Genomic DNA, 24,580 nt, shown 5'->3' with positions numbered 1-24,580 from the left:
TAGGTTGTTTTTACGTTCACCTTTTTGTGTCATTATTATGGTATTCCGTTGATACTTGTTGTTGTCCTTTCTTATTGCAATTACTGTATTGTTAGTCATATCGCGTAGTCTTTAGGTAGATATTATACTCTGTTATTTCTATACTTATACTTTGTTCAGGTTATTTAGTGCAGAAGGTGTCTTGACTATTCCTCATCACTACTCAACTGAGGTTAGTCTTGATACTTACTGGGTACTGCCGTGTGTACTCATACTACACTTCTGCGCATTTTTGTGCAGATCCAGGTATTTCGAAGTCAGTTGATCATTTGCTAGCTGTGCGGACTGTTGTTGTGGAGACTCAAGGTAAACCTGTTGCGCAGGCTTCGGAGTCACCTTCCTATTTTGTATTAACACTTGTTTACCTATTTCCAAACAGTTGTATATAGAAATTTGTAGCAATCTCTCTAGAGCTTATGACTTGTACTACCGGTTTTGGGAATTGTAAATTTTTATAAGAATTCCATTTCAAGTTGTTAGATGTTATTTATTATGGTTATTATTTAGTAAATGTTAGGCTTACCTAGTCCCTAAGACTAGGTGCCATCACGATACCCAACGGAGGGGAAATTGGGTCATGACAAGTTAGTATCAGAGTTCTAGGTTCATAGGAGCTACGAGTCATAAGCGAGTTTAGTAGAGTCTTGCGGATTGGAAAGGAGACGTCTGTACTTATCTTTGAGAGGCTACGGAACCATTAGGACGGTTTCACTTCCTTCATTCCTATCGTTCGAGTTCATTAATCTCGAAGTTTGAACTTTTATCATTCCATTCTCTCACATATGGTGAGGACACGAGCTGCAGTCACTAATGACGTTACCCCCAGAGCGGATGTCACTAGGGGAAGAGGCAGAACCTAGGCTGGTGAAAAGGTGGAGATATCTACTCCGCATGTCCGACTCGGACTCCCAAGTAGCTGCCTTGACGGGCTGACCTATCCACTGCACTCGAGCGGAAGGATAACTCTTCGATCTCAACTGATGAACCTCCCAGGCTAGAATAGCCAACGGCTCCTCCTCATAGGTCAAATCCTTGTCCAACTGGATGGAGCTGAAATCTAACACGTGGGACGGATCGCCGTGATACTTTCGGAGCATGGACACATGGAATACCAGATGAACTGATGATAGACTGGTGGAAATTCAAGCTTGTAAGCCACCTCACCCACTCTCTGAAGAATATCAAAAGGTCTGATGTACCTAGGGCTTAACTTGCCCTTCTTTCCAAACCTCATCACACCCTTCATGGGTGATACCCGGGGCAACACCCGCTCTCCGACCATGAATGCAACATCACGAATTCTACGGTCGGCATAAATTTTCTTCCTGGACTGAGCTGTGGAAAGTCTATCCTGAATAATCTTGACCTTATCCAAGGCATCCTGCACCAAATCTGTACCCAATAACCGAGCCTCCCCCAGCTCAAACCATCCAATCAGCGATCGACACCGTCTACCATATAATGCCTCATAGGGAGCCATCTGGATGCTCGACTGATAGCTGTTGTTGTAGGCAAACTCCGCAAGCGACAAGAACTGATCCCACGAACCTTCGAAGTCTATAACACAAGCGTGGAGTATATCCTCCAATACCTTAATAGTGTGCTCGAACTGTCCGTCCGTCTGAGGATGAAATGATGTGCTCAACTCAACCTTCGTGTCCAACGCATGATGTACAACCCTCCAGAAGTGCGAGGTGAACTGCGTACCTCGATCAGAAATGATAGACACGGGCACACTGTGAAGACGAACAATCACGCGGATGTAAATCTCTGTCAACCTCTCTGAAAAATAGGTAACTGCCACATGAATGAAATGCGCTGACTTGGTCAGCCTTTCCACAATGACCCAAACTGCATCGAACTTCCTCTGAGTTTGTGGGAGTCCAACAATGAAATCCATAGTGATACGCTCCCACTTCCACTTAGAAATATCTATCTTCTGAAGCAAACCACCAGGTCTCTGATGCTCGTACTTTACTTGCTGACAATTTAGACACCGAGCTACATATGCAACTATATCCTTCTTTATCCTCCTCCACCAATAATGTTGCCGCAAGTCCTGATACATCTTTGTGGAGCCCGGATGAATAGAATACCGGGAACTGTGGGCCTCCTCTAGAATCAACTCATAAAGTCCATCCACATTAGGTACACAAACACGACACTGCATCCTCAAAACTCCATCATCTCCAACCGTAACCTGCTTGGCATCACCGTGCCACACCGTGTCCCTAAAGACCAACAAATGAGGGTCGTCATACTGTCGATCTCTGATGCGCTCAAACAAAGAAGACCGAGCGACTGTACAAGCTAGAACACGGCTGGGCTATAAAATATCCAACCTCACAAACTGGTTGGCTAAAGTCTGAACATCTGATGCAAGCGGCCTCTCACCGACTAGAATGAATGCAAGGCTGCCTATACTCGCTGCCTTTCTACTCAAGGCGTCGGCCACTACATTGGCCTTCCCGGGGTGGTATAAAATAGTGATATCATAGTCTTTCAATAGCTCCAACCACCTCTTCTGCCTCAAATTGAGATCCTTTTGCTTAAACAAATACTGAAGGCTCCGATGATCAGTGAAAAACCTCACACGACACACCGTAAAGATAGTGCCTCCAAATCTTCAGCGCATGAACAATGGCTGCCAACTTTAAGTCATGGACAAGGTAATTCTTCTCATGAACCTTCAACTGCCGCGACGCATATGCAATCAGCCTACCCTCCTGCATCAATACCGCACCGAGCCCAACACGGGACGCATCACAATATATCGTATAAGATCCTGAACATGTGGGCAACACCAACACCGGCGTTGTAGTCAAAGCAACCTTGAGCTTCTGAAAGCTCGCTTCACACTCGTCTGACCATCTAAACGGGGCACCCTTATGGGTAAACCTAGTCAACGGGGCTGCTATAGATGAAAACCTCTCCACAAATCGACGGTAATAGCCTGCCAAACCCAAGAAACTCCTTATCTCCGTAGCTAAAGTGGGTCTAGGCCAGTTCTAAACTGCCTCAATCTTCTCAGGATCCACCTGAATACCCTCTGCCGACACAACGTGCCCCAAGAAAGTGATTGAGCTCAATCAAAACTCGCATTTTGAAAACTTAGCATATAATTGGTTGTCTCTCAGAGTCTGAAGAATGATCCGAAGATGCTGCTCGTGCTCCTCTCGACTGGGGGAGTAGATTAAGATATCATCAATAAACACAATCACAAAGGAATCCAGATAAGGCTTGAACACCCGGTTCATCAAATCCATAAATGTTGCTGGGGCATTTGTCAACCCAAATGACATCACTAGAAACTCATAATGCCCATACTGAGTCTGAAAGGCTGTTTTAGGGACATTAGATGCCCGAATCCTCCACTGATGGTATCTAGACCTCAAATTAATCTTTGAAAACACCTTGGGACCCTAAAGCTGATCAAATAAGTCATCAATCATTGGCAATGGATACTTGTTCTTGATGGTGACTTTGTTCAATTGCCGATAATCTATGCACATCCTCATCGATCCATCCTTCTTCTTCACGAACAGCACAGGCACACCCCAGGGAGAGACACTAGGTCTAATAAAGCCCTTATCAAGCAAATCTTGCAATTGCTCCTTTAATTCTTTCAACTCTGGTGGGGTCATACGGTATGGCGGAATAGAAATGGGTTGAGTATCCGAGGCCAAATCAATGCAGAAGTCAATATATTTGTCGGGTGGCATCCCCGGCAGATATACAGGAAACACCTCTAGAAACTCATGAACAACTGGTACTGAATCCATGGAAGGAACCTCCGTACTAGAATCACGGACTTAAGCTAAATAAGCTAGACACCCCTTCTCGACCATATGTCGAGCCTTTACATAAGAGATAACTATGCTGGTAGAATGGCCAGGAGTCCCTCTCCACTCTAATCGAGGCAACCCCGGTAAGGCTAAGGTCACCGTCTTGGCGTGACAATCCAATATAGCATGATAAGGTGACAGCCAATCTATACCTAAAATGACATCAAAATCAACCATATCGAGAAGTAGAAGATCTACACTAGTCTCAAGACTCCCAATGGTAGCCACACACGAACAATAAACACGATCTACCATAATAGCATCTCCCACAGGTGTGGACACATACACAGGAGCACTCAAAGAATCACGAGGCACAACCAAATATGAAGCAAAATAGGATGACACATAGGAGTAAGTAGAACCCAGATCAAATAGAACTGAAGCATCTCTACTGCAAACTGAAACAGTACCTGTAATAACAGTGTCAACTGATTCAGCCTCAGGCCTAGCTAGAAAAGCATAACATCGGGGCTGGGCAACACCACTCTCAACCACATCCCTGGGACGGCCTCTAGCTGACTGGCCTCCACCTCTAATGGCCTGACCTCCACCTCTAACAGTCTGGCCTCTCCCTCTGGCTGCCTGACCCCCGCCTCTGGCTGGCTGAGCAGGTGGTGTAGTAACTGGTTCCGGAATCATGGCACGATAACCCTGATGTTGTGGTGGGACGCCCAATAATCTCGGACAGGTCCTCCTGATATGCCCATAACCACCACACTCGAAACATCCATCCTGATACTGTGGCTGTGGAAACTGAGACTGACCCGAACGGGCCGGATGACCACGGTAATAACTCTGAATAGGAGGTGCACTGATAGGAGCTGGTGGTGCACTATAGGCTGGTTGTCCAGAATTAGGCACATAAGGATCACAACTCCCTGAAGCACTGTGGGATGCCTAAAGCGCTGAATAAAATGGCCTGGGAGGATGGCCTCTACCAAAAAAGTACCCCTGCCTCCAGATGAGGCATAGATGACCCTCCCCGCTGAACCCCCCGGAATGACGTGGTCTCTTGTCAGACCCCTGACCTCCCTAAGAAAGAACCATCTCGACTCGCCTGGCGACATTGGCAGCCGCCTGAAAAGAAATCTCACTCCCAGTCTCCTTAGCCATCTGCAATCTAATAGGCTGAGCATGTCCGTCAATAAACCTCCTCACTCTCTCTCTCTCTCTCTCTCTCTCTCTCTCTCTCGGTAGGAAGCAGAAGAAGAGCATGACGGGCCAAATCCATAAAACGGGTCTCATACTGGGTAACAGTCATACTGCCCTGCTGGAAACGTTCGAACTGACGACGATGCTCCTTTCTCAATGTGATAGGGAGAAACTTCTCTAGGAAGAGCTAAGAGAAAGCAATGTTCTAAGTCCTATTTTCACTCTGTAGCCTATCCTAAACTCACCCGAGCCCTCGGGTCTCTAAACCAAAAGTGCACACAAGTCTAAAAACATCATACGAACTTGCTCGCGCGATCAAATCTCCAAACTAACACCTAGAACTACGAATTGAACAGCAAATGAAATGAAATTTTCAAGAAAATTTTGAAACTTCTATTTTCACAACCGGACGTCCGAATCACGTCAAACCAAATCCGTTTGTCACTAAATTTGACAGACAAGTCATAAATATGGTATTGGACCTATACCAGGTTCCGAAACCAAAATACGGACCCGATATCCAAAAAAATCAACTATGGGTCAAACATTTCAAATTCATCAAGCCTTTAGCTTTCAAATTTCAACAAAGTCCGATATCTCGGGCTAGGGACTTCCAAATTCGATTTCGAGCATACGCCCAAGTCCCAAATCACGATACGGACTCATCGGGGCCGTCAAAACACGAATTCGTGTCCGTTTACTCAAAACGTTGACCAAAGTCAACTCAAATGGTTTTCAAAGCAAAATTTCATATTTTTCACAGTTTTTAACATAAAAGATTTCCGGAAACACGCCCGGACTGTGCACGTAAATCAAGGAGGGTAAAAATGAGATTTTTAAGGCTTCAAAACGCAGAATTGGGTTCTAAAACATTAGATAACCTATCGGGTCATCACACACACACACACACACACATATATATATATATATATATATATATATATATATATATATATATATATATATATATATATATATATATATTAAGTATTAAATATTATTTATTTAAAAGCTATTTATATAAATTGACTAAAACCGACCGATTTCGGTCAGTATTTTCATTAAATTAATATTTTAAAATTGAAATACCGACCGAATTCGGTCGGAAAAAGTTAATTAAAACTTATTTCGGTTGGTATATATATATATATATATATATATATATATATATATATATATATATATATATATATATATATATATATATATATATATATATATATATATATATATATTTTTGTGATATTAAAAAACCAATTGCCTTGGGCGGGAAAGAATAATTTCAAATATACCGACCAATTTCGGTCGGTATATTTGAAAATTTTTAATTAAAAATTATTTTGGTAGATAATATGCAAGTATGACCATGTCTTGGTCAAAGATTGACCAATTTCCGACCGAAAATCGATCGGAATTTTTATATCTTTATTGTGGAGCCACTATTTTCGTTGTCAGAAATATTTTCTTTGACTTTTGCGACCAATTTACTTATTTTCCGACCGATTTTGGTCGGGTTTTTTTTCCGACCGATTTCGGTCGGTATTCTGTGGACGGGTTTTGCCAGGTTTCTAATAGTGAGTGAATGCAACTGGGTTCGAACATGGGCAGGCGTAATAAGAAGGAATAACTAACTTTCAAGAGGGACGGCCACGATTAGATTTCCATAAATGAGCAGCAAGGGACGAGATGTTGCCACGTCGACAACTGGTTGTTATATACCAGACGAAGAGAGAAGGAAAATAATGAACAACAGGCCTCACACTCCCTCCACTCTCTTCTCTCGTTCTCTTTCTTTCTCTTCTCTCCTCCCAATTATCACTCTCTTCTCTTCTTAAATTCTGCAGATTCCAATGACTACGGCGACGAATTATCATTTAGATAGCCTAGCTTAATTCTGCAATTTCCGTTTTGTAGTTTGATATCCATTTTACCATTTATAAAAATCTAGAAAATTGTTCCAATTGCTTGCATTTTCATTTTATTACAGAATTTAGCTTAGATCCATATCTGGATCCTAACAGAATTCTAATTGCCAGTTACATAAAGTAATATAGGTGGATTAGTTGAACAAGAATGGGTATAGCGATAGCTGACATCTGTATTATGAGTAGCAATACGTATAAATTTGTAATACAAAATCTTCAAAATGTTATGATCCAGTTCCTTCTGAATCCAATTTCATACAAACTTTCATATCCTGTACCATAATGAATTGTATCGTCCTTTTCTTATGTAAACCTTGCTAGCAGAAGAGGTTCTTTGCTGTGACTATAAATGTTTGAACCTCTAAAATTTCTAAATTTCAGAATATAAACGAACTAAACGCAAGGATGTAAATGGTGTCTCCAAGCGCCAATCTCTTTGCTTCTTGCTTAGAGGTTTACCTTTCCCTGCTTTTTCTCTATTCACTCTAACATCTGCTATGCCCCAAATACAAGCATTAGTTTCCAAATTGAAAGATACAAGCCTGAGAACACCATCATGTTCAGATGATGATCCACCCTCAGCCACTTCATCACTAACATATTTTACATACATAGGACGATCCTTGAACCGGTCGAGATCTTGGGGAATCCGAATAACTCTCTCAACACCAGGTGATGATACCTGGTAAATTTTTTCGTATGCAGAAGATTGAAATAAATAGAGTTTCGTCAGAAAAAGAAGAAAAAAAGATGTGATAAAATAAAGAAACTTTAACATATGATTGCAAGATCGTAACATGCACATATTATGTTTCAGGAGAAATGCAATTGTCTTGGGAAGTTTAGAAGCAATATAATTGTTTCCTTGCAAAGATTATTCACTCCCTAAAGTCTTAGTATAAGCGAGCTAGAAACTTGGTCTTTTGTGATGACGAATCCTTCTAGATGACATAGAATAACATAAAACTGGCAATGCAGCAAAGGATTACGAACCTCAAGAGATACGTTATTTGGAATAGATCCAGCCACCTCAGCTTCATCAAGCTTTTCTCTGTATCTTAATGAGAAAGCTTCAATATCCATCATACTAGGAGTACCTGACCTGCATGCGCAATTTTGCACATCAGAGTAACTTGTGGAAACTTAAAAATAGAAGAAAAGCAAAAGATATAACCACAGATGAATGGTGCAACAAAAGATACCGAATTAAGTGCACAGACGTAATAATGTTTGAATATTTGATAAGTCGCTAAACAGTAATATATCATTCTAGAAAGAGGAGGACCTACTCAAAGATGCTAGACCATTGCAGTCTCTTCAAACAATCACATGACATTCTTTTGGCTACTTATGTCTCAAACCTTATCATTTTCTTTTACATATGGGTGAAAGTAATCTGCGAAGTTGTACTAATTATTCAGAAACTTCAAGGAACTCATTTTGCTAATCCCGAAAGGCCAAGTAAGCAGGAAGATAGAAGGTAGCAAAGATAGTACGACGGTATTTAGAAGGAGAAAGAGAGGAGGAGCCTAGTTACTCAATGGCACTAGATATAGCTAGCAATATAGCAGTATACAAGGTTTCATCTTATGGACAAAAGCTCCTTAAGAAATAATGCATTTCAGTCGATCCAGAAAACAATTGCAAATTAAGCCGTGGAAACAAAAAGAAAAGAAACTTTTGACCTGCTTCTCCCTTCATCAGAAAGAGGTTTTAACTGGATTTAATATGTGGTTCATGACATATATGCAACTAATAGTTGTCTCAAGCAAATGTCTGCAGCTTACTTATTTGTAAGTCTCTCCACTCGTACTTGAATGTTGGCATTTTTCAATGTTTTAAAGGCATAAATTCCTAATTCCCCATCAAATGATAGAGCAACTTCTTCTGCAAGTTCTAATGCTCTTTTGTCCCATGATGTCCCAGCCAGAGAGATCCCTCCTCCTCCCGATCCATCCCCAGCCTTAAAACAGGAAAAAGTGGTTCACTATATGAAATTCACAAAGTGGTTATACTGAAAATTAATGAAAATTAAATACCATACAAGACTTAAAGTTTCTTGTAGAACTTACATAAAGCTCAGCGTCTTCCTCAAAATACTCGTCAAAGACCCCATCATCATCATCCACCAGGTCCTCTATCATTAAAAATTTAGGCATTCAACATTATTGTTTATTAAAACATAATACTTAATTCATTTGTTTCATCATGGAAATCAGCTTACAGGATAAATCCTCATCTTCACTGCATGTGAAGTACTGTTTACCAAGGTGAGGAAATAACACTGTGATTTTAAATGTTTAATAGATGATATAATTAGAAGCATCCTCAAAAAATGCAGAAGGAAAACAAGAATAGAAAAGTAAAATAAATGTGATCAAGCACAATATTTGACTATTATTCTTAGATAAAGTTGCGGAGATGAGGATGATGAGATGGATGTGTGGTCATAATAGAAGGGATAGGATTAGGAATTAAGATATTCGAGATAAGGTGGGAGTGACTTGCGTGGTGGACAAGATACAGGAAGCGAGGCTGAGATGGTTCGGGCACGTGAAGAGGAGCCCCATTGAGGAGGTGTGATAGGTTGGCTATGGTGGGTCCTAGGAGAGGTAGAGATAGGCCAAAGAAATATTGGGAAGAGGTGATCAGGACATGGCACATCTTCAGCTTACCGAGGACATGACCCTTGATAGGAGGGTATGGAGGCCGAGGATTAGGGGTATAGGTTAGTAAGTAGTCGAACGTATTTCCTTTCCAAACCTGTACTACTTCCTTCCATAACTGTAGCAAGTGTTATCCTCGTGTTCCCTATTTTTAGATCGATATTATTACCTGATGTTTCCTTTGCTTCATTTTTTTTTTCTTTTTCTGGTTGTTGTTACTATTTCGCTTACCGTAGTTTTTTTGCCATAACTGCAGTGTTTTTGCTTTATTAAGCTGAGTGTCTTCCGGAAAAAGTCTCTCTGCTTTCACAAGGTAGAAGTAAGGCCTGTGTACATACTACTCTTCCCAAGCCCCACTTGTGGGAATACACTAGGTATGTTGTTATTCTTAGATTTATTTTTTTCATTTTGAAATAGAAAAAGTTTGCAAAATCAAACTTCAAATTAACATGTCTTGTACTCGGAGTAGTAAAATTAAAATAGATCTATCTAGGAAGGTGTGATTAACAAGACAAAAGAACTATGCCAGACCATATGTTGCTCGAATACGAGTGTGGGCACCTGATACGGGTGCGAACTTAGAAGTCAGAGATCTGAAGTCTTGCCATATTCCGCCTGATCACCTCTCCTCAATACTTTTTAGGTCGCGCCCTCTACCTCTCCTCGTACCCACCAATGCCAACCGCTCGCACCTCCTTACCGGGGCATCTGTGCTTCTCCTCTATACATGCCCGAACTATCTGAGTCTTACTTCCCGCATCTTGTCATCCATTGGAGCCACGCCCACCTTCTCCCGAATATTTTCATTCCTAATCTTATCCATCCTAGTGTGCCCACACATCCACCTCAACATCCTCATTCCTGCTATTTTCATCTTCTGGATATGTGAGTTCTTAACTAACCAACACTTAGCCTTATACAACATGGCCGGTCTAACCACCGCTCTATAAAACTTACCTTTGAGTAGCGGTGGCACTTTCTTGTCACATAGGACTCCAGATGTTAACCTTTATTTCATCCACCCCACCCTATACGGTGTGTGACATCCTCAACGATCTCTCCATCCCCCTGGATAACCGACCCAAGGTACTTGAAACTGCCTCTCTTGAGAATTACCTGCGATCCAAACCTCACGTCCATGCCCGCTTCCCTCGGCTCGGCACTGAACTTACACTCAAGATATTCCGTCTTAGTCCTGCTCAACTTGAAACCCTTAGACTCAAGGTCCTGTCTTCAAACCTCCCAGCATCTCGTTAACGGCGCTTCGCGTTTCGTCTATCAGAACTATGTCGTCAGCGAATAACATACACCACGACACCTCACCTTGAATATGGTGTGTCAGTGCATCCATCACCAGGGCAAATATGAATGGGTTGAGCGTAGATCCTTGGAGTAACCCCATAATAACCGAAAAATGCTCAGAGTCGCCTCCCACTGTCCTAACCTAAGTCTTAGCTCCATCATACATGTCCTTAATCGCCCTAATGTAAGCAACCATCACACCTTTAGCCTCTAGGCATCTCCAAAGAACCTCTCTAGGAACCTTGTCATACGCTTTCTCCAGATCAATAAACACCTTGTGCAGATCCTTCTTCCTATCCATGTACTGTTGCACCAACCTCCTAATAAGGTGGATAGCTTCCGTAGTAGAAAGACCCGGCATGAACCCGAAATGGTTGTCAGATATAGACACCTCCTCCTCACCCTCGCTTCTACCACCCTCTCCCAAACTTTCATGGTATGACTCAGTAATTTGATACCGCTATAATTGTTGCAACTCAGGATATCACCTTTGTTCTTGTACAACGGAACCACCATACTCAACCTCCACTCATCTGACATCTTGTTCGTCCTGAAAATAACATTAAACAGCCTAGTCAGCCACTTCAAACCTGCTCTACCCACACACCTCCAAAATTCTACCGGAATCTCGTCAGGCCCGGTAGCTCTGCCCCGCTCATCTTATGCATTGCCCCCACGACCTCCTCAACCTTGATGCGCCTACAGTACCCAAAGTCACGGTGACTCTCGGAATGCCCCAACTCGCCTAGCACAATATCTCGATCCCCTTCTTCTTTCAGAAGTTTATGAAAGTAAGTCTGTCATCTCCGCTTAATCTGGGCCTCTCCCATCAATACTCTACCGTCTTCGTCTTTGATGCACCTCGGAAAATACCATATGCATATATACTATCTTGTTGCCTGCATGCTCCATTAGGATGCATCAGAGAATAGATTCTATAGCAATAATTTAACAGAATTTTGACTTGTATGAAGGATCTTAATGTTCGTGTATTTATAATTTCTCAAACGTTAAGCTGATAGGATATGCGTATCTTTCATGTAGTAGAAGCAGAAAAATAAGGCTACATTCTTGGAGAAACACCTACTGAAATAAATTCAGAAAGGAAATAAGTTCATGAGAGAAACTTGCCAAACTTAAAGACCATTTCAGTTATCTGGACTTCCAGACAGACAATGGACTACTGCAATTCTTATATATCCTTGATTATTAGTTTTATCCATTTCGAGGTAACTAGAGCAAAGGAGAAGACAAAAGTATGTTGTGGGAAAAGTAATAACTCCTTATCCGCTATACAAAACGTATTACCAAATTAGTAACTCGTTTGGTTTGCTATAGAAAAAAAAAATTTCTGGCATACAACAACAACAACTATGCCTCAGTCCCAAACAAAGTTGGGGTTTGAATACTCACTTATTTCTTTAAGCTCAACTCATATCGTCATCATGCCAAAATTAAATAATAGTAACGAAAATAAATTTCATATATATATATATTAGTAATCGTAATAATATTAAAGTTCTCTAATAAATTTAAAGCCTATTCCGGTCTATATGAATCATTTTCTTCCATTATGCCCTATCTTTAGCTAAGTCTGTATTGATTCCAATGATTTGTAGGTCTTTCGAGACAACTTCCTTCCATGTGATTTTAGGTCTACCTCGTTCCTTTTAACACTATCGCTCACCATAGACTCGCGCCTATGTACCGGTACCTATGTAGGGCAACGCAAGACATGACCAAATCATCTCAAGTGACCTTCTCTATTTTTATCTTCAATGCGTGTTACTTGCACCTTCTGGCGAATGTGATCACTTTTAATTTTATCTATGACTACACATCCATCTTAGTATCCGCATCAAAGGAAACACTCATCTTGTGGATATGTTGGACTTTAGCAGCCCATTCACTACCATATAACATTGTCGGTCTTATATTTATTCTGTAGATCTCACTTTTCACTTTGGTGGGCAGCCTTCTATCACATAACATCCCGTTAGCATTTCTCCATTTCAACCATCCGATTTTAATCCTATGGGCAACATCTTTATCTATTACATAAAATTCCGATTTACTACTATTACTAATGTAAACTTTAATTTAAAGAAACTAATGCAAACTTTGTAAAATTATGCATAATAAATACTCCACAATGTTGGGTTTACGTTCTAAACTCTACGTTGCCGATACTGATATACTTGTGCAAGAATCCATGTATAACTTTACTCAGAATAGAATATGGAATAAGAATATATGTATTAGCACCTGAAATGATAGAAATAACCTTAAAGCTAATTATTGACGTTGATATCGCATATACCTACATAATAATCATTGCATTACTATTCACCAAATGATAACCTATGTATAGTTATTTTACGAACAATCTATGTATCGTTATTCATTAAGACTTGCTATATTATTATTCAACTAATAAAAGTCATTGTATTAGAATAGTTGTATAACTAGTCCGCAAACCAAAGGACTCCTAACACAACTAGGGGTCATTTGGTAAGGTGTATAAGAATAGTACTGAATAGGGTGTATTACTAATGGTAGGATTAGTAATGCTGAGATTAATTATGATGTGATTAGTTCTTATCGACAGTTTGGTATGGTGTATTAAAGGTTTTGAAAGGGTAGTTCTATCTTTATACATACTTATCCATGTACTATAAACCATGGTATTGCTAATGCCATGGTTTGCTATGTATAAAAATAGTACTGAATATGGTGTATATCTAATATAAGCATTAGTTATAGAGAGGTTGAAAACGCTACCAAACAAGGGATTAATAATACAAAAGCTAATACATGTTTTATTTTCCCTAACATCCTACCATACTAGCCCTAGTGGAATACAAACTACAAACTGAAAAAGGGGCAAGATAGCAATGCTTCACCCACTGCCTTTATTTGTCACAACATGAGAGAGACAATTGAATGGATATGCGGTAATCTATACTAACAAGAGGAAGACCAACTGGTTAGAATAGAATAAAATCGCGGAAGATATGAAATCCAAATCCTTAAATAGTCAATAGATAAGAGATACCACAAACAAAAGTAGACATAAAAAAAATAAAAATAAAAAAGCAATGCTTAATTTCTAGTAAATTGCATACCATCTTCAAGAAGAAGCTCATCCTCAGCCTCATCAACCAAAGAAACTTTTTCAACAACCGAAGGCTTGAGAACTGGTTTGCTTCTCTTCTTGGCATTCACCGTTATACATACCCTTCTCCTTCTCGCCATATTCGAAAGTGGGTTATGTGTATGACAGGAAATCCTGCTACTATTACTGCTAGAACCCATGGATATTGGGCTCCATGTCATCCAACCGGTACTTAAATTCATTCCTTTGGGCAATTTATTCGTTGGAAAAGAAAAGGGAACAACAAATTAAATGGCTTTAGTTACCAAAAAATATTAATGGCTTTGCTGGTCGACAAAAGCAATAACGACGTTATTGGAATTCATCTGCAGTTGACGACGCCGGTCGAATTCATCCACCCAACAATCTTATATATCCGTATGAAATTTTAACGGAATCTTATATAAATGTCCAAATAAGTTTCAATTTAGTAACCTCTGAAAGTCAATTGAACTAGTCAAACACATATAAAAATTAAAAATGTCAAACACGTATAAAAATTAAAAATTCAAATAAATAAGATTTTTTTCTCTTCAAAAATCACACTCAAAGATATCCTTCCATATTTTCAAGCGTGATGAGCAAACAAGATGATGAAATACAAAAGGGTCATAAAAAGGTCAAATCATCTCCAATCATGTACCAAATATGTATCACGCATATATCATAAATATATGTATACATGGTGTAATGACTCGACCGGTCGTTTTGAGTAAATTAGCCCCGAACCCCTAATTATTGTTCCCTCTATTTTTATTTTTGGATTTTGTGACTTGCCGGGAGGATTTGTCTTTGGTTTCGGAGTGAAATGGCACACATAGTCCTTAAAATGGAAGTTTAAGTCGTAGGAATCGACCGTAGTTCGAACTGTGTGAAGACGACTCCGGAATGTAGTTTCGACGGTTCCAATAGTTCCGTAGGGTGATTTTGGTCTTATAAGGGTATTCGGATGTTGAATTGGAGGTTCGTAGGTCATTTTAACGTCAATTGGCGAAAGTTAAAAATTTGATGATTTTTGGGAAGTTTGACCCGGAGTGGACTTTTTGATATTGGGGTCGGATTCAGATTCCGAAAGTTAGAGTAGGTCAGTAATGTCAATTATGACTTGTGTGCAAAATTTGAGGTCAATCGGACTTGATTTGATATGTTTCGGCGTCGGATATAGAAGTTTGAAGTTTTAAAGTTCATTAGACTTGAATCGATGTGCAATTCATGTTTTTAGCGTTGTTTGATGTTATTTAAAGAATCGACTAAGTTCGTATGATATTTTAGGGCTTGTTGTTATGTTTGGTTGAGGTCTCGGGAGCCTCGGGTGGATTCTGGATGACTAACGGATTGAAAAAGGGACTTGGTACATGGCTGAAGGGACTCTCCTAGAGTAACCGCACCTGTAGAGCTTTGATCGCAGGTGTGAGCTCGTAGGTGCAGGGCGTGTTACGCAGATGCGAAGGTTTGGACTAGGGGTTGTGGAGCGCAGATGTGGAGGGTGTTCCACAGGTGCGGACGCTGGAGTTTGAGGCTGGTCCGCAAAAGCACGCCCGCAGAAGCGGTTGGGCGGCTTAGTGGCCTCCGCAGATGCGAGGGCCGGACCGCAGAAGCGGCTAATATGACCGCAGAAGCGGCTAATATGACCGCTAAAGCGAGAAAGCTGGGCAGAACACTTAAATGCAAGGGTTCGCGATTTTAGCTCATTTTAGACATTTTGAGCTCGGGTTTGGCGACTTCTTGAGAGCATTTTAGAGGAATTTCTTGAGATAAGTCCCTTGTGCTTATTTTTTATCAATAATCTTGTTTCCCATTGATTTTCCCACCTAGATTGTGTGTGTTTAAGGTGGAAGGTGGAAGGTGGGAGTTTGAGGTTAGGGATTTGGGGAGTTTGATTTGAGGAATTGAGTGGCGATTTGGTATCGGATTTTGGTAATTTTCATATGAGTGAACTCGATATCGAATAGGTATTCGTATTTTGTGACTTTTACCCGAGACGTGGGCCCGGATCGACTTTTTGGACCGATTTTTTGATTCTTTGATAAATTCGTATATTTATTATTATTAAATTAGTTTCTCGTAGTTGTATTCATGATATGTAATTGCTTTTGGCTAGATTTGGGCCATTCGGAGTTGGAAAGTCGAGGAAAAGACATTCTTACCGATTGATTGAGCGAGATTTGAGGTAAGTGACATGTCTAACTTTGTGTGGGGGAATCCCCTTAGGATTTGATACTGTTGTAACACTTTATGATATGTGAGTGCCATGTACGCGAGGTGACGAGTGCGTACACGGGCTAATTGTGAAATTTTCGATTTTTGCTGAGTTGTTTCTTTTAAATTCCTTAATTGAGTTACCTTAGCATATGTAGTGATCATGTTTAGCATAGTACCTCATGTCTACGTGCCTTAACCCTTACTTGCAAATTTGTGCAATATGCTTAGTTGAATTACCTGCTTCCCTTGATTTAAATTAAAAACTTTAACTGTAAGCTTTCTTGCCATAAATTCATTGTTCCTTCGGTTATGTGCTGCATATTTACTTTGGGACTACGAGGCGGTTACTTGGGGCATCCCCCTGCACTGCATATTTACTTTGGGACTATGAGGCGTTTACTCGGGAGATCCCCTGTACTACATATTTACTTTGGGACTACGAGGCGATTTCACGGGAGATCCCCCTACACTGCATATTTACTTTGGGACTACGAGGCGTTTACCCGGGAGATCCCCTATACTGCATCTTTACTTTGGGACTATGAGGCGTTTACTCGGGAGATCCCCCATGTACTACATATTTACTTTGGGACTACGAGGCGTTTACTCGGGAGATCCCCCTGTCTTGCATATTTACTTTGGGACTACGAGGCGATACCTCGGGAGATTTCTCCTGTCGTGCATATTTATATTTGGGACTACGAGACGGTACCTCGGAAGTGCCCCTGTTGTTTACCTCTATTTACTGTGTTAATATTTTCTGAAACTTCTTATCGTTTAAATTCTCAGTCATTTCAAAATATTATTATATCTTCTGCCTTACTTTTCTCTTAAACTAGTAGGGCCCTGATCTGACCTCGTCACTACTCTACCGAGGTTAGACTTGGCACTTACTCGGTACCGTTGTGGTGTACTCATACTACACTTCTGCATATCTTTTTGTGCAGATCCAGGTTCTTCCCACCAGACCAAATACCAGTGAGTTGGACCGCACGTGGAGACTTCAAGGTATATCTTCCAGCGTCCGCAGACTTCGGAGTCCCCCTCTATCCTTACTATGTTGTTTTCCTTATTTTTCTTTAGACTCTGATGTATAGAGACACTTAGTATTTTCTCTTAGAAGCTTGTGACTCATTTTCACCAGATTTTGGGAGTTGTAATTATTGAATGGCATTTTTATATTTATATATCATGTGTTGAGATTGGAGTTCAGTTTATTATTCATTGATTCTGCAAATTTTTAGACTTACCTAGTCTTAGAGACTAGGTGCCATCACGACATCCTACGGAAGGAAAAATAGGGTCGTGACAAGTTGGTATTAGAGCTCTAGGTTCATAGGTGTTATGAGTCACAAGCAGGTTTAGTAGAGTCTCGTGGATCGGTACTGTGACGTCTGTACTTGTCTTTGGGAGGATATGGAACTGTTAGGGTAAAGCTTCACTTTCTTTGATTCCTTATAGTGCTAGATTTTGACTTCAGACTCTAAACTTCTATCTTTCTATTCTCTCACATATAGTGATGACACGTACAGGTGATCGGATGATCAGACACCCGCGCCCTCTGCTAGAGCCGCGAGAGGCCGGGGTCGGGGTAGAGGTCGAGGACGTCCACGTGGTGCAGCCAGAGCACCCGCATGAGCTACTACAGAGGAGCCACCAGTTGTTCCAATTGGAGGGCAGGCACCTGAGATGCCTATTACTGCACCAGCCCTCCAGGAGACTCTAGCCCAGTTTCTGAGCATGTTCAGTACCTTGGCTCAGGCAGAATTGATATCACTTGCTCATGCCACATATCGGGCCGGGGGAGGAGCACAGACTCCCATCGCCGGTACCCTAGAGCAACGGGTTCAGATAGACCATGATCCATAGATCATACCGATACAACCGGTAGCTCCAATTCAGCCCGAGGTTAGGGCAGCAGCTTCTGAGGCAGAACAGCTCAGGCTCGAGAGGTACAAGAAGTATCCCTTGATTTAAATTAAAAACTTTAACTATAAGTTTTCTTGCCATAAATTCATTGTTCCTTCGGTTATCTGCTGCATATTTACTTTGGGATTACGAGGCGATTCCTCGGGAGATCCCCCTGCACTGCATATTTACTTTGGGACTACGAGACATTTACTCGGGAGATCCCCTGTACTGCATATGAGGCGGTTCCTCGGGAGATCCCCCTGCACTGCATATTTACTTTGGGACTATAAGGCGTTTACTCGGGAGATCCCCTTGTACTGCATATTTACTTTGGGACTATAAGGCATTTACTCGGGAGATCCCCCTGTACTACATATTTACTTTGGGACTACGACACATTTACTTGAGAGATCCCCCTGTCTTGCATATTTACTTTGGGACTATGAGGCAGTACCTCGGGAGATTCCCCTACCGTGCATATTTATATTTGGAACTACGAGGCGGTACCTCGGAAGTGTCCCTGTTGTATTTATTGTGCTGATATTTTCTGAAACTTCTTATTGTTTATATTCTCAGTCATTTCAAAATATTATTATATCTTTTGCCTTACTTTTCTCTTAAACCAGTAGGGCCCTGATCTGACCTCGTCACTACTCTACCGAGGTTAGGCTTGGCACTTACTCGGTACCGTTGTGGTGTACTCATACTACACTTCTGCACATCTTTTGTGCATATCCAGGTTCTTCCCACCAGACCAGATACTAGTGAGTTGGACCGCACTTGGAGACTTCAAGATATATCTGCCAGCGTCCGCAGACCTTAGAGTCCCCCTCTATCCTTATTATGTTGTTTTTCTTATTTTTCTTTAGACTCTGATGTATATAGACATTTAGTATTTGCTCTTAGAAGCTTGTGACTTGTTTCCACCAGGTTTTGGGAGTTGTAATTATTGAATGGCAATTTTATATTTATATATCATGTGTTGAGATTGGAGTTCAGTTTATTATTCATTGATTTCACAAATATTTAGGCTTACCTAGTCTTAGAGACTAGGTGCCATTAGGACATCCTTCGGAGGGGAAATAGGGTCGTGACACATGGGGGTCATGATACATGGGGGTCGTGACACATAGATATACATATGATATATATTTGATACAAATATGATACATATGTGATATACAAATGATACACAGTGTAATACACATATTATTTTTTTTTCATGTTTTATCTTCTACTTCGAATTTTTAATTCAACCACCTCAAAACTCCGCAAAATCATCACAAAATTGAGATTCAAATTCATTAAGATGTACCTAATATATTCTAATAGCAATCACTTAAAAAGGCAAAAAATTAACCTTTTTTGGCTACAAATAGCTAATTGGCTAATATTGGTAATATTTAGCTAATATTAGGGCCCATTAGGTAGTCCATTTATCAGTAGTGCAAAAATAACATTTGGCTTATAAATTAGATCATTTATGAGTAGCTTATTACAAAAATTGGCAAATTTATTAAATATTACTAATATTAGTCAAATGTTACCAATATTAGCTAATTAGCTATTTGTAGCCAGAAAATGTCACTTTTTTTCTTTCTATTGAGTTGGTGTTATTAGAATAGATTTGGTACATCTTAAGGAGTTTGAATCTAAGTTTTGAGATGATTTGGCGGAGTTTTGAGGTGGTTTGAATTCGAAATAGAAGATGAAACATGGAAACAAAATGATGTGTATCACAGTGTATCACATATGTATCATATTTGTATCAAATATATATCAATATATATCCATGTATACCAGTGTGTGTGATACATGTGTCGTAGAAGAATTTTTTGAACTCGATTTTAACTACGAATTTTGATACCAAATTAGTCCAAATCACCTCCAATCTTGCTCAAATTTTATGTACTGACTCGTCTATATGTTTTCAATAATTTTCAACCATATCCATTGAAAGAGTCCTTCTATATATTTTGTATTTTATCATCTTGTTTGCTATCTTATCCATGAAATTTCCTTTCTGTCTTGCATTTAATATTGCTGATCACGCTTAAAAATATGGAAGGAGATCTTTGTCTGTGATTCTTGGAGAGAAAAAAACATAATTTATTTGAGTTTTTTAATATGTATTTTTCTAGATTTGGTAAGTTTATAATTAATGGTTAGAGGTTGGTAAGTTGAAACTTATTTGGGCCATTTACGTAACATTCCCATACCTAGATCCACCCCCTCCACCAATTGTTTTTACCCGATTTCAATTAAACTTACGCCTAACTTTACCCGTAAACCCATCAACCCCCCCCCCCCCCCCAAAGCCGACACCAAAACCACCACTTTGAGATTAAAAAAAAATCTTCTCCGGCCAATATTCTCCGACTCAATTATCATCTTCACCCCAAATACCTCATCACCCCTCACAAACTTTTATAACCTTCACCAGGACTCCACCCATTATCCCATTCATTGTGCCATCTCCGCCCCATGGCCACCATAAAAGTACTAACTTTCTCTGAAAACTTTTATGACCCGTTTGGCTATAGATTTTGTCAAAATAAATTTGGGTTTTATTTGGCAAACACATGTTTGGCCATAGATTTTGCCTACATTTTGGCAAAATCCCAAATCCCAAATCCCAAAACCAGCTCAATAGTTGGTATTGGGCCAAAATATTACTATTACATTTTTTAAAAATTGCCCCAAACTTTTGTATTTTATAAAAGAGCCTACCATTTATTATTTTATAACAATGTTGTTTCGTCTTCTCGGTCATGTGATAGTGTATCATGTAGTTCATTATAAAAATGATAGTTTTGTATCAAATTTATTTACGTTCAAGACTATGGTTTGCGATAATATAATGAATGTTATTGATAATGGAACTGTTGGATATTTGTGATAATTTTTAGAACTTGTGGGTAGAAGTCATGTTTCATGTTTTTTCAAAATAAATTTGGGAAATATGTTTTGAAAACTAATATCCAAACACATTTTCATCTTCAAACAAAACTTCACAAAAATCAGATTTTTCAAAACAAATTTGAGAATCTATGGCCAATCGCTAGCTTAACATCCCTTCTTTGGTTTTGTCGGTTCACTACTTCATGATTTGATATTGTTGAGAGTTTAACTTATTCGCTGATTAAAGAGGTTGGGTAGTAAGAAATTTGAGTTCCATTGTTGGGATTTTCAAAACTCGAAAATCTGTTCTTAGAAGTTAGACCTTTGAAGTTCGATAATTTACATGTAGTTGAAGTTCTAAATTTTGAAATTGCTATTTGCTGAGCTCGATTGGGTTGCTCGTTTGAGTAACAAATTTGGGATAACCCACTAGTTTCAGAAGTTGGAGTGAAGAACATTGAAGAAGAAACCTGAAAATTCTATTATTTGAGATTCAAAGTTGTTATAAATTGAACACCGTTGGATTGAAATTATTTGAGCTAAACATTAAATTTATTTGCTGATATGGCAACCCTTTAGTTGAAATTTTTGGATTTTATAAAGGGAAAAGGTCCAAAATTATTCATCTACTGTGGTATATAGTTTACTTCTGCCACCCGTTATACTATTCGTCCAATCTAGCTCCTACCGTTAATCAACTTTTAAATATTGCCCCTAACCCTAACGGATCTATATCGTGGCAGTTGACCTCTTTAATTTTTTCCATGTTAGCTGCCAGGTCACTCAACCCCACCAAATTAAAACCTTATAAACCCCCCAAAATCCTTCGTATGGCAAGATGTAAAAATAAGAAATTCTGTCATGAAACTCTTAATAAACATCATCAATCTCATGAAACCTCGAATTATCCGAGACCCTGTTTGTGAAACCTCAAACAACATAACTTTGGTTGGCCCAATCAACACGAAAATTACAGAAATCGAAGTTAGAACAACTAGGCAATCGACTTATAATAACACAATTGAGAGCAACCCAAAAATGCTTGTGCATTTGGCGTAAAAAACATTCGGCTTGACGATGAAATGAATTATTGTTTGAGTTCCATCTGTAGAATCAAAATGTTGTCTGGTTAGTTATGCAATACACTAAGTTGAGAAGCTTGAGGAAAAACTTAAAATTCGAAAACTCCATAACAGCCATTAACGAAGCTTGAAACTCCGAATTCAATAATCAGGTTTTCGCAAATCGAAGCTATTTCGATTAGGTATTGTTCCAAACAACCAGAAATATTTTGTGGAGTTCATATCCATATTTTGGAGCTGATTCGTGAAGATTTAGACCACTTTTGAGTTGAAAATTCAGCAGTTCGACAAAGTTGCACCTGCAACTCCAGTTCGTCAGCTCCGAACTTTATGTTATGAGTGCTGAAATTGAATGGCTATATTACCAGTTGATTTTTCAGATTTGATTTGTGTTCTGACTGAAATGAGATTTGATTCGTCTACTATAATGAATTTTGGGAACCTACACTGTTGGGTATTCGAAAGTTCACATCTGTTGGTTTAAATTCAAAGTTGCAGACCAAATTATTGTTAAATTTCTTTGTAGTTCACTGTGTGGAGCTGGTGGTGCCGCCAGAACAATGCTCTATTCTTCAAAGCTTGATTCGGCTAATTGGGGCATTCAAAATTATTAGAAACTTTGATAGGAGGGGGTTGTGATACTTGACACATTTTTTGGCGTTGGTCATTCTGGCCAGAAGTCGTGAGAGGCCGATTTCGCCGGAAAATTGATTGTGGTAATACATATATTTCTCTGAGATGTATTTTAGTAGGCACATGTTTCTTGACATAGGGATGGTGATATATGATTCTAATTTTGCAAAGTGTGTTCAGAACCACCTTGAACGACGAACAGCTTCGACTTGGAGGTTTTGGAGTGTGTATGTCTGTGAGTTAAGACTTAAGAGAGGGAGAAGAAGATGAGAATATTTTAATAAGAAAAAGGGGTGTGTTAATTAGTGGGACCCGCTGATTTAGCTGCTGACATGGACAAAATATTAGAAGGGTTGGGTGCCACAATGGAGGGATGTTAGGGTTGATGGTAATTATGCAAACTTTGTTGACAGTAAAGATAAATTTAGACGAAAAGTATAACGGGGGACAAATTTAAACTATATACCATAGCATAGGGGCAATATTAGACCTTTTCCTTTTTATAAATGGGTTCTTTGGTGGTCCAAAGTGGGGGAATATGCAATGGGTAAAAAAATAGGGGTGGATTTTAATTTGAACGTGTCTCTCTGTTTAAATAAGGGGTTTTCGTACGAAAGTATAAAAGTGGGATTACAATTGAATGGATACTCAAATGGAGGATATATTGAAATTATTTCCAATTGTAAAGTGGTATATTTTGTGCTTTTTCGAAAGAAAAAAACATGCAGCTAGGGGTGTTCATGGTTCTGTTTGGTTCGGTTTTTCCCTAAAAAGAAACCAAACCAACTAAGTTGGTTCTTCAAATATTGAAACCAAACCAAATCAATTAAGTCAGTTTTTATCGATTCGGTTTTCGTCGGTTTTGGTCGGTTTTTCGATTGTTTTGGTTATTTATCAGTTTTGTTTCTTAAATATGAGACATACACTACCAAACACATATCCCGGAGATTACATTTTCAACGTAACACTATCAAACCAATTGCTCTTTGAGAAATTTATCATTTACCAAGATATATTGATGATAATTGAATCAACTAGTGATGAATAATTTAAGTATTCAATTAAAAATTGATTATTTTTAACATGAAATAAATTCTTGTACTTAGCAAAAGAAAACTACCAATCAAACTAGAATGTAAAGGCAAAAAATTTAATTATTATAATAGCAAAAAACTAGACTAAAAATATAAACGACTAATATGTACCATAAAATTTTAGAAACTTTATATAAAAATATACATATACATATATATATATATATATATATATATATATATATATAGGTGTAATAATAAATTTAAATACCTACTTCTATAGTCGGTTTGGTTCGGTTTTTTTTGGTTATTTTTTTATTAAAACCAAAACCAAACCAAATTTGATCGGTTTTTAAAATTCAAAACCAAAACTAAACCAAATCTAAAAAGTATCGATTTTTTTGGTCGATTTGGCTCGATTTTTCGGATTTTTATGAACACCCCTACATGCAACAATAGTAGCGCGACCTGTTAACTCATTAAACTCTCTCCAAAGCTTCTAGCTAGAGAAAGAAAAGGGAAAAAAATTTAGATGATAATTTGGTTAAAAATACAATTGTCCAGATAACTTTTTACTTTACACAGCATAACTCCTTTGGACCCTTTCTGAAACTTTTTAACCAAAAGACGAGTGTAAATCTGCACTTAAGAAACTAACCTTTCCTTTATAACTCTGAGAAAAAGAAAATTATCTATCCATTTAAAAAAGTGTGGGATCTTGTTGTGTGTAGAAG

The 24,580-nt window shown here is 39.1% G+C and overlaps 1 protein-coding gene across 1 annotated transcript; it reads right to left on the bottom strand.

The window, feature by feature from the left end:
• Positions 1–7,116: 7,116 nt before the first annotated feature.
• On the bottom strand, positions 7,117–14,584 carry LOC104113482 (uncharacterized). Its single transcript, XM_009623651.4, has 5 exons — positions 14,055–14,584; positions 9,034–9,098; positions 8,749–8,924; positions 7,955–8,063; positions 7,117–7,643 (listed from the first exon to the last, which is right to left on the bottom strand). The coding sequence occupies exons 1-5, from the start codon at positions 14,284–14,286 to the stop codon at positions 7,332–7,334; spliced, it is 894 nt and encodes a 297-aa protein (XP_009621946.1). The 5' UTR covers positions 14,287–14,584; the 3' UTR covers positions 7,117–7,331.
• Between the last annotated feature and the right edge of the window lie 9,996 nt (positions 14,585–24,580).

This window comes from Nicotiana tomentosiformis, chromosome 2, assembly GCF_000390325.3.
Source record: "Nicotiana tomentosiformis chromosome 2, ASM39032v3, whole genome shotgun sequence".
In the NCBI taxonomy this organism is placed as follows: Eukaryota; Viridiplantae; Streptophyta; class Magnoliopsida; order Solanales; family Solanaceae; genus Nicotiana; species Nicotiana tomentosiformis.
The sequence above is the reverse complement of the archived record's forward strand: the minus strand, read 5'-3'. Positions and strand labels throughout refer to the sequence as shown.

Bases quoted from the DNA above. Each gene is read 5' to 3' on its own strand.
- LOC104113482 (XM_009623651.4), bottom strand. From the start codon at position 14,286: ATGAATTTAAGTACCGGTTGGATGACATGGAGCCCAATATCCATGGGT. The intron at 8,925-9,033 runs GTAAGTTCTACA...TCCTGTTTTAAG, and splicing joins AGGAAGACGCTGAGCTTTAT to GCTGGGGATGGATCGGGAGG. The intron at 7,644-7,954 runs GTTCGTAATCCT...AAAATTTACCAG, and splicing joins CAAATAACGTATCTCTTGAG to GTATCATCACCTGGTGTTGA.